Genomic DNA, 16,777 nt, shown 5'->3' with positions numbered 1-16,777 from the left:
AGAAAAAGAAGAACTTAGCTGAAATTTAGCAGAGGAAGGAAATAACAAAGAAAAATCAGAAATAAATAAAATAGAGACCAGGATAAGCAATAACATAAAATTGAAAGTAATGACCAGTTTTTCCAAAAAAATAAACAAAATTGGCAGTGCTCTAACTACATCAACTAAGAAAAAAAAGAGAGAGAAGCCTCAAAAACCAAAATGAGAAACAGAAGAGAAAAAAAATAGAATAGCCAAATGTATGTCAAAAAATAGAACAGCCAATAGTATGTCAAAAATACATAGTATGGTAACAGATTATTAGAAACAATTATGTACAGGGGTGCCTGGGTGGCTCAGTCAGTTAAGCGGCTGCCTTCAGCTCAGGTCATGATCCTGGGGTCCTGGGATTGAGCCCCACGTCCGGCTCCCTGCTCAGCGGAGAGCCTGCTTCTCCCTCTCCCTCTGCCTGCCACTCTGCCTACTTGTGCTCTTTCTCTATTTCTCTGTCAAATAAATAAATAAAATCTTAAAAAAAAAAGAAATAATTACGTGCTAAGAAATCAGATAACTTAGAAAAAAACCCAGATAATCCTAAAAACAAGCAAGTTACCAAGATTGAATCATGAATCTTGAAGTAGGACGTCTTCTTAGACCAATAACAAGAATGAAAGTTGAATTAGGAATCAAAAAGCTCCCAGCACAGAAAAGCTCTACATCACCTGGTTTCATTGGTGAATTCTACCAAGCATTTAAGAAAAATAATTAATGACAATCTTTATCAAAATCTTACAAATAATAGAATAGAGGGAACACATTCAAAATCATCCCATGAGGCCAGTACTACCCTAAATAACAAAGCAGGAAAAAAAAAATACAAAACAGAGAGTCTAGTTTGTCTGATATAAGTATTGCTACTCTGACTTTCTTTTGGCATCCAATTGCGTGATAAATGTTTCTCCACCCCCTCACTTTCAATCTGCAGGTGTCTTTAGGTCTAAAATGAGTCTCTTATGGCCAACATATAGATGGGTCTTGTTTAGTCCACTTACATTCAAAGTAATTATTGATAGGTATGTAGTTATTGCCATTTTATTACTTGTTTTGTCATTTCTGGAGATTTTCTCTGATCCTATCTTGTCTTTGTCACTTTTGGTCTTTCCTTTCTACTCAAAAGAGTCCCCTTTAATATTTCTTGCAGGGCTGGTTTAGTGCTCATGAACTCCTTTAGTTTTTGTTTGTCTGGGAAACTTTTTATTTCTCCCTCTATTCTGATATGATAGCCTTGCTGGATAGAGTATTCTTGGCTGCAGATTTTTCTTATTCAGTACTTTGAATATATCATGTCACCCCCTTCTGGCTTGCCAAGTTTCTTTTGAGAAATTTCTGGGTAGTCTTATGGACTTTCCTGTGTAAGTTGAGGACTTCTTTTATCTTGCTGCTTTTAAGGTTTTTTCTTTATTACTATATTTTGCAAATTTAATTACAATATGTCTTGGTGTTGGCCTGCTTTTGTTGATTTTGATGGGGTTTCTCTGTGCCTCCTATATCTGGATGTCTGTTTCCTTCCTCAGATTAGGAAAGTTTTTGCTATTATTTCTTGAAATAAATCTTCTGCCAGCCTTTCTCTCTCTTCTTCTGAGACTTCTGTGATATGAGTGTTATTACATTTGACGGACTCACTGAGTTCCCTAAGTCTATTCTTGTGTTGTATAATTCTTCTTTCTGTCTTTTGTTCAGCTTCATTATTTTCCATTATTTTGTCTTCTAGGTCACTAATTCATTCCTCTTCTTTTTCCAGCCTGCTGTTCATTGAATCAAACCTGTTTCTAATTTCATTTATTCTATTCTTCATCTCTCATTGATTGAAGAGTATAGTTCCCAAGATATGAACATTTTTCACATTATTAGTTATTGCTAAGTTGCTCTTAAATTTCCATCAGTGGTGTGTCAAGTTTCCATTATTCAGCATCTTTACCAACACTTGATATTATCAAATTTTTGAATTTTTATGGACTGTTGAGTTGTGAAATTTTATGTCATTATTATTTTAATTTTTATTTATTTAATTAGTAATGAGTTTAGGCATCTTTTCATGTTTTTATTAGATCCTAGGGTTTTTCTTTTCTCAGCACTTCTTGTTTAGATCCTTTGTACATTTAAAAACTTTTGTTGTTTTCTCATTTATTTTTAGAAGTTTGGATACTATTGCTTTTCCAAGTTTGTGGCTCATCTATTTACATTTTAAAGGTTTTCTTTTTAAAATCAAAAGTTATAATTTTTAATGGAGCAAAATGTATCACCATTTCTCTTTGTTGTTTTTGAACAAGATAGTAAAGGTATATTCATGAATTTAAATTTTAGATTTTCACATTTAGGAGTTTCTTTTTCTTTTTAAGATTTTATTTATTTGAGAGAGAGACAGAGCACAAGCGAGGGGGAGGGGCAGAGGGAGAGGGAGAAGCAGGCTCTCCACTGAGCAGAGCCTGACGTGGGCCTCGATCTTAGGACTCTGAGATCATGAGCTGAGCCGAAGGCAGTCACTTAACCGACTGAGCCACCCAGGCGCCCCAGATTTAGGAGTTTCATCTAACTGTATTTTATTTTTGTGAATCATGAGAGGAAGAGTCCCCCTCCCCATCTCTTGTAGTTTTGTTATAGGTACCCAACTGGCTCGACCCATTTACCAAGTAGCCATTGTTAGCCATTTATCAAGTAGTCTATTCTGCCACCACTGTCTCTTTTGTCGTTTAGCAAGTTTTCATATATACAGGTTTGAGATCTCTTTTCTGTCCTAGTCTGTTTATCTTTTTGTGGGTCAATATCACACCATCATCCTTACTCTGGCATTAAGTTGATTCTTGGTGTCTGATAGATCAAGTCTCTCCATGTTCACACAAGTCTTGGATATTCTTCCACAGAGTGGTTTGGAATAGCTTGTCAAGTAACACAAAAAACTCATGGTTTTGATAGAGATATAATTGACTATATAGGTTGGTTTTAGAACTTCCTCCCACCCCCCGTATTGATTCTTTCTGTTAGTATATGACCACGTACTTACGTCTTCCAATAAGTTTTTATGGTAGTTTCCGTAAAGATGCTATACATCTTTTATTAGCTACATCAAAGAGGTGCTTTTTGGTATTAATGTAAATTGTATTTTAAAATTACATTTTTGAATGCTTCTATTTTTTTGTATAGGAACTTAAGTGATTTGTAAACAATTCAATCTTCTATAGGCTTGATAATTTATTCATAGATACAAGTTTTCTGTGTGGATTGTCATATTGTGAAGAGATATTGAAAGTTTTGCTTATATACAGATGGCAAACACATAAAAAGATGTTCAGTATCATTAGCCATTAGAGAGAGGCAAATTAAAGCCACAAGGTATCACTAAAGCCTATTTTAATGGCTAAAATAAAAAATAGTGATAACACTAAATACTGGGTCATGTGTACACTGCTGGTGGGAATGTGAAAAGATACAGCCACTCTGGAAAAGACTGTGAGATTTCTTATAAAATTAAACATAGGCTTACCATACAACCTCAGGCCTCATCAAAATTTAAAACTTTTGCTCTGTGAAAGACCCTGTGAAAAGAATGAAAAGACAAGCTACATACTGGGAAGTATTTGTAAACCACATATCCAAGAAAGACCTTATATCTGGAATATATAAAGACCTCTCAAAATTCAAAAGAATAATAAAAACAAACAGTCCGATTAGAAAATGAGCAAAAGACAATTAAAAATAAAATTGTAAAAAATATCAAAAAACATGAACAGATATTTCAGTAAGAGTATGTACAGTTGTAGGATACTTGCCTCATTTAATTTTGGGATTATCTTGATGGACATGGACAAGCTGATTTTAAATTTAGGAGAAAAAAGATTGTGAATAGCCAACAACTAGAAAATGCCTATTTTTTAGAGGATTTTTTTAAAAAGCATTTATTTTTTAAAGCACACATAGAACATTTATAGTATTGACTCTAAGGCAAATCTCAAGAATTTTCAAATATTGGACTCATACAAACCACATTTCACCATAATTGATTTACACAGTAGAGACCAATTTTTGAAAAGATAGAATCAAAAAGATCCTATACATCTGAAAGTCTTAAATAGACATTTAGAATTAATTCATGGGGGGAAAATAGAAATTATTTTGATAATTTAAAAATACAAAACACTTATTGAAAATTTGGTTGAGATTGTTCTGAATCAGAAAACATTGAAGGCTAACATGTTTCCTTCTTATCACTATTTTAACTGTACCTTACAATTTTTAGTATATGGTAGTGTAAGATTATCCTTATAATTTCTATTTTCTGTGAGTAGGTCTTGCACATCTTTGCTTTGGTTAATTCCTAGGTATTTTTTAAGCTATTAGAAATATCTTTTTAGAATTTCATTTTTAATTGTTTATTGCTGGTATTAGAAATAGAGTTATTTTTTGTATATTGACTTTGTCTTCCATGGGCTTAATAAATTCACTGATTAATTCTAATACCTTATCTGTAGGTTATTTTGGATTTTATAAATATATAATCGTATTGTCTATGATTGACAGCTGCTTTACTTCTTTATTTTCAATCCTTATACTCCTCCCCTGCTCCCACTGCCTTTATCTTCCTTTTTGTTCTTGCTAAGCCCGCTATTTCAGTGCTGAAAGAAATGATATTAGTGGGTACCTTTGTCTGATTCCCATTTCAGAGGAAAAGCTTTCAAGCTTTCAACATTTTATCATTAAGAATTATATTTGTGGTAGGTTTGTTTTTGTGGATATCCTTTATCAAATTAACATTATTATTTATTTTGAGTCTCAGATTGTTCCAGATTTGGCCATCCGGAGCCCTTTCAGCTCTTTAGTCTTTTTGACATGTCCCCATCATTTTTTTGAGCTTCTTCTTATTTACCACGAGATGTTCATCTTGTACCTTCCCTGTCCCAGCCCTGGAATCAGTTGATTCCTTTTAGTGGAATTGGTATTTAGAATCTAAGTTCTGGAGGCTACTGATGTATCTTTGCTTCTAGGCCCTTTCAACAGACAAAACTAGGAAATAGCTATGTCCACCTAAATAGATCTATGTATCTATCTAAAACTGTAATAAGGTCATACTGATATGTCCAGTTTCAGTTCCATACCACAAGATACTTTCCAGTGTTTTCTCTTTCCCTAAGTGTAATTTTTTTTTATAATGGTAGGAATCCTGTTTCCGTTAATGTCAATATATTGACTTATTTGTTCAAGCTAGAATATACCGGTGATAGTGTCTGGATTCCTTAATATCTTCCTAATTCAGGTTTCTGTCTTCTTCTTATGGTTCCATATCACTGAGCATTTATTTATGCTGACTGTCCCTCCTGAACTTCCTCTCTGGCTGCTGGGTCCGCTCATATCTGTGGCTCATAGAGACACAGAGCTGCTTATGGAGTACCCTGCACATTAGGAACTACTCAGGTGGTAAAAGAAGAAGCATTCTCTACCCTCTGGGCTGGCTCTCGGTCCCTTCCAAGCCCCTTGGGTCTATTACTACCTCGACAAGATTCGTGGAGGAAGACTGTCCTCTGTCACTTCTCTCCCTGGACTCTCACCTTCAGTGCAGGGAAGATGTGGCTAGTCCTGTCAAACTCTCCTGGGCCTTTTGAGGAGATTTGACCTTCCATCCACCTTCCTTTCCTTCTCGTGTGTGTGTGTGTGTGTGTGCGTGTGCATGTTGCGTCAGATTCAGACACGTTATCTATTAAAGCAAGCAAGATACTCTCACTTACCAATTGAGATTTTTTTTTTCCTTTCTGCAATATAAATCAGATAGAATGGCACTGACCAATGGGGTAGCAGCATTGTCAACATAAAAAAAAAAGTACTTTGAAGAAATCAAATCATGCCCTGTAAACAGTTATGCAACTATAAAAATAGTTGGATGACTTTGAGATTTTGATAGGAATAATTTTAAACAAACTGAATATATGCTGCACTTAAAATATGAACTATTAGCTAAATTTTGAAATTAGTTTTTTTCAGAGCATATTGAGTATGGATTTATGAAGTTATTTCATTTATAGTTGATATTTTATTTCTGCTGTAGTCTAATGTTGGAAAAAATTTTGCTCCATTGTTTTTTTCCTTAAGGAACAATACAGAGAAATGATTTTTCTTTTAATATTGAAGTTAGGGGATGAATGTGAACATTATATTGTAATTCGTTTGTCTAATCTCAGTGGCCTTTTGGTTATGGAAAAGAAAAGTTGTCTGGTTGGAGCTTAGGACACAGACATCAGAGAGAATGGAAGGCAATACATAGTGTCTTTGTCCTTACTGTTTATCCTCATGGCTTGTCTACTGCCCTCTTTCACATTCTTAGCACCATGGAAATTATGAATAAGCCAGAAACATTTGTATAAGGGCAGTCAAGTGACTTCTTGGTGTATTTTATACAAATTGGAATCATTCTTCGTTATTAAATATCTGGAAGCTTGTGTAATTTCAAAACTTGTTTCTCCTTGGCAGAAATAAGAGAACTGATGTTAGAAAACTTGCCTATCGATTCCTGGTGGATAACTTGAATCCTATAATATTAAGTTTTGTGAAAAGGAAGAGGTTCCATCAAATATTTCTTGAGGAGATGCCCTGGAGAGCTCAGATGAACCTGTATCTGGCAAGTGCACACTTCAACCTGCTTTTAACGAAGCTAGGGGAACGTATGAAGATGAAATTTGGCTCTTCACATCCAGTGGTCAGGTATAGAATGTTACCAGCGAATGATACTTTTTTAGCATGAGCATGGATTTTATTTGTTATGGTCAAGGATCCAATGTTGATAATAAAGAGGTTTACAGAGTGCTTCTCTCTTTACTGAGCATTGGTATATTACTTAATTTCTTGCCTCAGAATCTTTCCCAAACAAGTGCTGGATATAAGCACTTAGGAAGTACTAATCTGCACGTGTCTTGAATATGTTTGTTAATATAGCTTTCTGTATAGGAGATAGTATCATTTCAAGAGAAATTTAATATTAATTGTGTAATAACTGTAGCTATTAGGTATTAGACAAAGCTGTTTCATTTTGAGGTATATTTTAAGGCTCTATAAACACAGATTGTATTTTCTCATACAATGTACACTTTATATCATTAATTCAGAAGACACTTTTGAGCTCTTGAGTGTTTTTGGCTAAAGTGTTATGGGAGCTAAAATAGAAGATAAATACATAACATGAAATACTATGTAATCATTAAAAAGGTGAGTAGAGTCTTTAATTAAAAAAAAAATACAACTGAGCGCCTGTTAGATACAAGGTACTGAGGTAGACACAAAGGGCATGAAAAGATGAGCAGGACATACAAGTTAGAGTCTGGCAGGGTAGATCACAAGTGTTAATGAACAATTGTAAATAATGGTATAAGGTGAAATATACACAAAATCTTCTTTGTTCCTGGGAAAAGGCTTTCCTCTGACTGAAACTCACAGGAAAGTTTTCATGGGGAGGGACCACTTGGCCTGGTTCATGATGGATAGGCAAGATTTAGAAATGTGCAGATAGGGAAAGAGGTATTCCAGGTGGTTGGAAGCACATGAATCAGAGCCCAGGTAGGAAACACAAGATGAGAACCTCAAATGGTATGACCAGAATCTCGGGTAAATTAAAAGGAATGGGGTGAAATAATTAAAAAAAATAGATCAGTACCAGATCATGGAGGGTTTTTTTTTTCTTTTTTTTTTTCCCGAACTTTAATTTATATACGGCGGGAGATTATTAAGGGTTTTTGAGCAGGGCAATGATAAAAAATTTCTCTGGCAGCAACATATCAAATGGATTGGAGGAAGGAGAGACTGTGACAGGGGTACGAATTAAAAGGGTATTTATTTCAATAATCCAGTGATAAAATATGCAGGTGAAATCCATGGTGAACTTGGTACCAGTTTCTGTTTCTTTAGAATTTTGGTTAAAATCATTACCAGATTGAACCTTCATAACATTGATTGTGGACACATTGCTTTTTATAGGCATCTTCATTGAACTGTGTTTGAATCAGGTTAAATTGACATAAATTATTGTTTCAGAGTCCTCAGAATGAGTGTAGATCGTCATTCCCATTTTCAAGGGCCCTTTCAGGGAAATAGATATTGTTGTTGAAATTCCTAAGAGCAAAATTACATTGTATAATTTTTTTTTTTAAAGATTTTTATTTATTTATTTGACAGAGAGAGACACAGCGAGAGAGGGAACACAAGCAGGGGGAGTGGGAGAGGGAGAAGCAGGCTCCCTGCAGAGCAGGGAGCCCGATGTGGGACTCGATCCCAGGACCCTGGGATCATGACCTGAGCTGAAGGCAGTCGCTTAACCAACTGCGCCACCCAGGTGCCCTACATTGTATAATTTTAAAATTTAATGGGAAATTGTTTGGCTTTGGTTAAGTGCCAGAATATGTTATGATCCAAATTTTGGAAACACTAACTCACAAATAATTTAAAAATTAAAGTAGATTATATTTGACAGATTCAATTCAATTTTGTTTATATATATATTTTTAATGATATTTTCTCCCCTGCAGTTTCCGATCATGTGATCCTAATATGTTCTCACTATATAATTCAGGAACAGTATTACCAACGGCGAAATTGACTCTAGAAAACTATAAACTGATACTTGATTTCCTTCATACAGCTAAAAAAAGAAAGGCCAACTTACCATCAGGTAAAATAAAAAATTATGATATATACTATCAAATTGCCTCTATATTCTTATTCACTGATGCAACACACACATGAACACACACACACACTCCACAGACACACAGAAGTACAGATATCATTTTCCAATGACCCAGGAATTTAATTGAGTTGTGGTATTTTGTAGGAGATCCTTATTTTCTCGTTTTTTAAAATTTTCTATATTTTTATGATATGTGTTTGGAAATATATATGGTATATTCTAACCTAAACCAGTTTGGCTGTTCACCAAATACAATGTCTTATTTATTTATTTATTTATTTATTTATTTATTTAAGAAAGGGAGAGAGTGGTGAGGAGGGGCAGAGGGAGAGGAAGAGAGAATCTTTTTTTTTTTTTTTTAAGATTTTATTTATTTGACAGAGAGACACAGTGAGAGAGGGAACACAAGCAGAGGGAGTGGGAGAGGGAGAAGCAGGCTTCGCGCTGAGCAGGGAGCCCAATGCGGGGCTCGATCCCAGGACCGGGATCATGACCTGAGCCGAAGGCAGACGCTTAACGACTGAGCCACCCAGGCGCCCCAGGAAGAGAGAATCTTAAGCAGGCTCCATGCTGGGCATGGATCTCAAAACCCTGAGATCATGACCTGGACCAAAATCAAGAGTCAGACACTTAACTGACTAAGCCATCCAGGCACCCCTAAGGTTCTTTTTAAAATGTTGGTAGCCTCCTATTGTCAAGATAGGTGAAGACTTGATATCAGGTGTTATATTTTAGCAGAAGTAAGTTTCAGAACAAATTCCACCACACATACTGATGCAACCGGCATAGTACCGATTTTATCCTCAGGGGAGTCTACTCTTGCCTTAGGATCTCCAACCAACACCTTCCATGAAAGCTTACTCCAAGGTTAATGCAATAATATTTGTTTGAATGGCAGGACCAGCCAATATTCTTGTCATCTGCTCAGGTGACGGGAGACTCACTGAGGGGGGTGGTGAAATGCGAGTGAACATGGCTCTTGATCGGGGTGCTACAACTGATGACACTATTCCTAAGCAATCACCTATCTTGAATACCACTCATTTCACAAAGAAGGATTTATTTCTAATATCTTCATGCGATTACAAACCCTCTTTTGTAGATTTTTAGTAATGGTATTTTAAGTGCTATGTAACTTATTGCTGATCAGAATACTTCATATGCTGGGTAACTGCCCCAGGAATGTTGATTCATATTTGAGGTACTTGATATGCTTTCTGATTTCTTCTAGGGTGTAGATTGGCTTTAACTGGTACCTTCATGTTATACTATGAATATTGAAATATTTGAAAGTAAATTCCCTAGACACAGAGTCCAAGTTTTGTATGTAGATAGTAATACATAGCTTGAGTTTTTTTTTTTTTAACTAGTTGCCTAAGACCTCCCATGGAATCACCAATAGAATACTGTGCTATTTAGACTTATTATTTAATGCAAAGTTCTAAGACAAGGTTTGTGGTAGGAGAAATCTGTGTTTTTATATCACACCAACAGGATAATGAATGGACATGGTAGCTGCACTGCCTAACTCCAGGGGATGCTACTCACCTTCTAGTGTATGTGTCCTGGGAATGGACTATTTAGGGGGAAATTAAGTGGGATTCTGTGATTGGTCCCTCAGAAAACATGACATTCCTGCCTCTGCATTGTTCCTTTGGCCATCACCCTTGCCCAGAATGATGTTCTCCATAGTCTTTCTGCATAGCTAAACCATGTTCACCCTTTAAGACCTAATCTAGATGCCTCCTTCTCTAGAAAGTTTTCCTTGGTTCATTGTGTCCATGATAATCCCATCCTTCCTCCAAATTTATATAGCATTTCTTATCTTAATTACTCATTTGATGCTTATCACCTGTGTCTTCTGGAACTTTCTGTCTTCAATAATGTTATACTTTATTTTTGTACTGTAGATGCTGAAGAATTTTCCACATTTGTTAATTCCAGAATGAGTGATGAAAATGTATCCAAGACACAAACAGTTTATGATTCAGACTCTCAGTCAGGTCTTAGTGCTAAAGAAAAGGATCAAGCAGCAAATTTGAGTCTATTGGATCATTTTATGAAAATCTTCTTATATTGCAGGAGAGCAATGGTAAGGTGGTCCTTCTAATTTGCTAAATTAGTAGACATAAATCTCAGGCCATTAGTTTGAGCATGTAAGATGTATTTATTTACTTACTATCCATAATTTTAGTTTCAACTTTGAAACTAAATTTCCTGGGTTTCACATCAATCATTTTTGAGGTTTGCCTGCCATAGTGCTGAAGATTTACACATTGTGAGGTTGTCAGGGAGAGGGGTAAGCTGCTTTAGTCATAAGCCATCCATTGGTGTGGAGCTGAGGTGGCCTTTGTCCTTGTCTACACAATCTCTGTGAATATTCAGATACTCCTCTGCCACTTTCTTGCCACATATGGTACATGCACTTCTATGGTGGTGACACCAGTGGTTCCTCTCTGGAGTCTTGCTCCTGCCTGGGGTACCATAAACCCCTTTATTCCCTCTAGCACAGGGAACACTCTTTCTGGGCCACAGGAAAATCCTGCTCCTGGCCCCTGACCCCCTGTTTCTACAAACCAATTGTGTCTTCTCTCAAATGCTTTTCTTTTCTTAAATATTATATGCTACATTATTAAACTTAGAATCAGAATCATTAGCTACAGAGAAATTAGTTTCCTTTTTCTCATTGCAGGAATGGCATATACTTCAAACATCTCAAGAGTTGAGAGGAAATCTATCCTTTCTAGAACACTTGAGTTCCCATTTTCTCTGTGGAGAGGGTGCTTTCTTGAAAAATGTGAAGTAAACCCACATCATCCCCCATGACCATGAGCATTGCATCCTATCCTTTCCACCAGCTTCAGGGCCCTGGAAGGTCTGGGTCCTGCTCACTTCTTGGAACTCAGTTCATCTTGCTCTCATTCAGTCCACTCTCCTCTGTGTGATCTTGAAAGCACTGAGCTTGTTTCTTTCTCGTCCCTCAAGTTCATCCTCCATCCTTTGCAGTTGCTGCTCCCTCAGTTTCAAATGCTGTCCTCCCAACACTCTCTCCCCCACCTTCCTATGACTTGCTCAACTCAATATTCAAGTCTCTGCTCATGTCACCTCCTCAGAGAGGACTTTTTTCCTGACCACCCCTGTCAAAAAGGGCATATCCTTTCATGCTTGTCAGATTCTGACTCATTTCTGCTTTATTTTTCTTTATGATACTTATTATTCCCTGAAACTATATTTTCATTTGTCCACTTACCTAGTGTTCAGTCTCCACTAATAAATTGAAGCAGCATGAGGGCAGACCTGGTTACCCTTGCTAATTGCCACATTCCCAGAATCTAGAACAATGGAAATGTTGGAGTCAGACTGCTGGTGTGCAAATCTTAGCTAACCACTTAGTAGATCATGACCTTGGGCAAGTTAGCTCCATGCCTGTGTTTCCTTATCTGTAAATTAAATAGAATACTAGTGCACACTTATTTCATAGGAGCTATTGTTAGAATTAACTGAGATAATGATATAAGTGACACATAATAAATGGTGTTAGTTATTTTTTATTATTGACATAATTTTTGCAGAAAGATGAAGTTGTTCAGAGATCTCTAACTTTTGAAACTATGGGGTTTTTTTAATGTTGTGTTTGTCTTAGGTTCTTGCTCATCGTGGTGGCTATTGGACTCTGCTCCAGAATTGCTGTCGGGCCCTTTGGAACTTTACTCAGGAGCTGCAGATACTTCTAAAACAAGCAGTGGATATGTATAAAACATTTCCTATTAGCCAGGATAGTTTCCTCTGTACCTGTGTTTTGCCATTCTATTTGGGAGCGGAATTACTTATTGATATGTTAATAGAACTACAAAATATCAATTCTATTAAGGTAAGGGCATTTGGGTAATTATTTTTACTGCATCCAATTAATAAATGCTTTTTACCATGTACCTTGAGATAAATAGAAATTAATATTTTCCTTGAGTTCTTACTTGGTTTGTCTGTATTTCATTTGCTTCATTATTATTATTTGGTTCACAATACATAGCTCACATTGATGTTAATTGTAAATATCTTAGCCTGAAAATTCAACTTTTTAAAGGAAAGAGAAAGTAACATTTACTGAGTTCCAGCTTCTGTATAAACTAACTGTAATGGTTTTAATCCTCATGGCAATTTTTTTGACAGAGAAACAGACCCCAAGAGAGATCATATAGCTTGTCAGTTGCTCTTTACTTCACTGCTTTGTCTGTCCTTGTTCTATTATTCCAGATCTGGTAGAATTTGCAGCCATTTAAATCTACCACACTATGTTTTAAAACATGAAAATAAAATTGAAAAAAATGCAAACATGATATAACCCAAACAATTGAAATTTAATAAACACAGAAGCACATTGAGTCATGGAATTTATAACATTTCCAGACAAAAAATATGTGAAAACAGTAGCACAAGAGACAGAGTAATAAGTTCTTTTACACTTTTTATAAATATAAAGTAGTACACTATTAACTCTAAGTGGAATGTAATATGTTAAGGATGCATTTAATAACCCTTAGAGTAATACCAAAAAAGAGATAGAGCTACAAAGCCGTTTCAGTGAAGTGGAAACTAAATAGTGGTCAATGAATTAAAGAAGGCATAAAAAAAGAAACAGGAACAGAAACATACAGGCAAAACAGAAAGCAAATAGCAAATAATAAATCTACCCCAATCATATCAATTACTATATTAAATAAAAGTGGCTTAAACACCCTAATCAAAAGGCAAAGTATGTTGGATAAAAAGAAAGACATGTAATAGTTGGCCACATGAGAAGTATTCTGAATATAAGAAATTGATTGAAAATAAATCAGTGGAAAGGGATATACCATGAATAATACAGTAAACATAAAAAACTGGTGAGACTTATTAATATTAGATAAAATAACCTTTAAATCAGGGAGTATTTTGACAGATAAAGAGAGACATTTTATAATGAGAAGAGGCTTAATTAATGAAGAAGACATACTAACCATAAATGTGTATGCTCCTAATAAGAGAGATTCAGAGTATACTCTGGACACCCAAAACATGAAGAGCTTCCAGAATGGTGAAAGCATTGATGTGTTGGGTGACTCCATGGGGAGAGAACATGGAAACCCCTTATCCAGGACCCTTCTGGACTATGTACCTCTTTCATTTGGCTGTCCCTGAGTTGTACCTTTATAATAAAACTGTGATCCTTAGTATAGTGTTTTAAGTGAATGACAACCAATTATTGAATCTGAGGGGGCTATGGAAACCCCTAAATTTATAGCTGTTCAGTCAGAAGTGCAGGTGACCTGAGACTTGTGGCTGACATCTGAAATAAGGGCAGTCTTGTGGAGGACTAAGTCTTTAAACTCTTGGAGTCTGACCTTAATTCTGGTTAGGTAGTTAGTGTCAGAATTGAAGTGCAGTACACATAAAAGGGTTAGAAACAGAGCACAAGTGCATATGGTGTGCTCACCAAGATGGATCATATGCAGGGTCAAAAAATAAGTCATAATAAAATTTAAAAGACTGAAATCTTGAAGAGTATGTTCTCTGACCCCTACCTTATGAATAGACCAATAGAAATTAGGAAGAAAAATCTCCAAATATCTGGAAATTAACACAGTTTTAAATAATCCATGGATAAAAGAAGAAAACACAAGAGAAACTTAAAAATATTTCAAACTGGACAACATATCAACATTTGTGGGATGCAGATAAACCAGTATGTAGAAGAACTTAATAGTTTTAAATGTATAAGAGTAAAGAAGAAAGATATAACATCAGTTATCTAAGTGTCCACCTATAGGAGCTCAAAAAAGAACAGATTCAATCCAAAGTAAGTAAAAAGAACAAAGAAAATAAGTGAAAGAATAAGAGCAGAAATAATTTATATATAAAACAACAAAATTAATAAAGTTAATAAATTAATCATTTGAAAAGATTATTAAAATTGGCAGAATCCTAGGAATACTGATGAACAAAAGAAAGAAAAGCATAAATGACTGACATTAGTGATGAAAGAGAGATATAACTACAGATTCTATAGATATTAAAAGAAAAATGAGAGAATATTATGATCAATTTTTACTAATGAATTTGATAACTTTAAATGAAATGGACATGTTTATCACAAAGCACAGCTTAAATCTGACACAAGAAGCAATAGAAAAAATGAATTGCCCAAAATATATTAAGGAAAATGAATTTATAATTAGGAACTTTGAGATAAAGAAAACTCCATACCCAGAATATTTCCCTGCAGAATTCGAGCAAACATAAAAGGACAAAATCATACACAAAAATTTTTTTCAGAAGCGAAGCCAGCCTAACCCTGACAGATAATATCAAAAAGAGAAGTATGAACCAATATCCCTCATGAACATAGACACAAAACTCCTTAATGAAATATTAGCAGATCAATCCCAGCAATATATAAAATATGCAAATGAGGTCTATAATATCTATAGTTATACAAATGATGATCAAGTGGGTTTATCCCAGAAATGTAAGGTTAACATTTAAAGATCAATCAAGCAGTGCCTGGGTGGCTCAGTTGGTTAAGCGTCCAACTCTTGGTTTTGGCTCAGGTCGTGATCTCAGGGTGGTGAGATCAAGCACCATGTTGGGCTCTGCACACAGTGTGGAGTCTGCTTGAGATTCTTTCCCCCATCTTTTCCCTCCCCATCTGCTCCTCCCCCTGTTCGTGTGTGCCCTCTCAAATAAAAAAATAAAAATCTTAAAAAAAAATAAAGATCAATCAAGGTAATTCACCATATTAACAGGATAAAAGAGACAAATTATATGACCATTGAAATAGATACAGCAAAAGCATTTACAAAATTTGATACCACTTTTTCCACCTGCTTTCCCTCCCCTTGAGTGCTGCTCTAGCTGCATTGCTCTTGCTCTGAATTCTGGGTTCCTCCTAAGCCAGGGCTGCTGTTCTCTTTCTCTGGATGTCGTCATATTATCTACCTGGACCTCATCAGTCATGATGAGATGTTCTCTGACATCTACAAGATTCAGGAGGTTGCAAATGAGCTGTGCCTGGAGGTGAGGGAGAAAATAGTAGGACAGAAGGTACCATTGATGGAAATGGACTTGATTGAAGGCCCCCAAGGCGAAGGTACTGAAAGCACAGTAATCATTGGTGTTGATGTTGTCGGGAACCATTACTTACAGAAAACAAGCTTCACAAATGAAGCCTCCGAAAAGTACATCATAGATTATAGGAAATCAGTCTAAGGCAAACTTGAAGAACAGGGATCAGAAAGTGTAAACCTTTTATAACAGAGGCTGCAGACAAATCAAGCACATCTTTGCTAATTCAAAACTACCAGTTCTTTATTTGTGAAGACATGAATTCAGATGGCATGGTTGCTCTGCTGGACTACTGTGAGGATGGTGCGACCCTATGTATGATTTTCTTTAAGGATGGTTTATAAATGAAAAAATGTTAACAAAATGGCAATTACTTTAGATTGATCACCTGTCATCGTAACTGGCTGCTGCTTTTCACACATCCACACAACACCAGGACTTGGACAATTGGGTGATGTCATCTTGATCTCTTCATTTATTTTAATGTTGATTTATTTGGAGTGGAGTCATTTATTTTAAAAGAAAAAACCATATCATGTAGGTTGCCTAAAAATAAAATGCATTTAAACTTATTTGAGAGAGTACCTCTTAATTTAATATGTATTTAAACTAAGTCTGTCTTATAGTGTTCTGGAGAAGATAGAGCCTGGTTGTAGACCACAAATAGAAAGCGTAAGACTGTGTTCAGATAACTTCTACAGGGAAAACTCTTCTGGGACTGGTATATTGAAAAAAACAACAACAAGAATTACAAGTCTTAATTCTAAGTTGAAGTAAAGGAAAAGACCATATTCATAGAGTACCAAATGTGAAGTGGATCATTATACATTTCATCACCTACAAACAGAAGTAGTTAACTCTGGAAGACATTATCAAAAGAATAAGAAGAGACTAATACAATTGGAAGCAAAACAAAAACAATGTCATTGATGTTAAAGACTCTCAGCAAACTAGAAATACCTGATAAAAAGTAGT

At 35.5% G+C, this 16,777-nt stretch overlaps 1 protein-coding gene and 1 pseudogene across 1 annotated transcript in view; both read left to right on the top strand.

Moving 5' to 3' along the window:
- The window catches only part of CFAP54 (cilia and flagella associated protein 54), a 295,241-nt gene that overhangs the window by 130,441 nt on the left and 148,023 nt on the right, over positions 1–16,777 (top strand). Inside the window, exons 33-36 of the mRNA XM_064590760.1 lie at positions 6,496–6,726; positions 8,541–8,683; positions 10,612–10,793; positions 12,345–12,572. Of these exons, the coding sequence (XP_064446830.1) occupies positions 6,496–6,726; positions 8,541–8,683; positions 10,612–10,793; positions 12,345–12,572 (784 nt within the window). The remainder of the gene's footprint in view (positions 1–6,495; positions 6,727–8,540; positions 8,684–10,611; positions 10,794–12,344; positions 12,573–16,777) is intronic.
- On the top strand, positions 13,961–16,161 carry LOC123844954 (translationally-controlled tumor protein-like; annotated as a pseudogene).

This window comes from Mirounga angustirostris, unplaced genomic scaffold, assembly GCF_029215605.1.
Source record: "Mirounga angustirostris isolate CCGP_5_RB_7025 unplaced genomic scaffold, mMirAng1.0.hap1 SCAF_5, whole genome shotgun sequence".
Taxonomy (NCBI): Eukaryota; Metazoa; Chordata; class Mammalia; order Carnivora; family Phocidae; genus Mirounga; species Mirounga angustirostris.
This window is presented reverse-complemented; position numbering and strand designations above follow the sequence as displayed.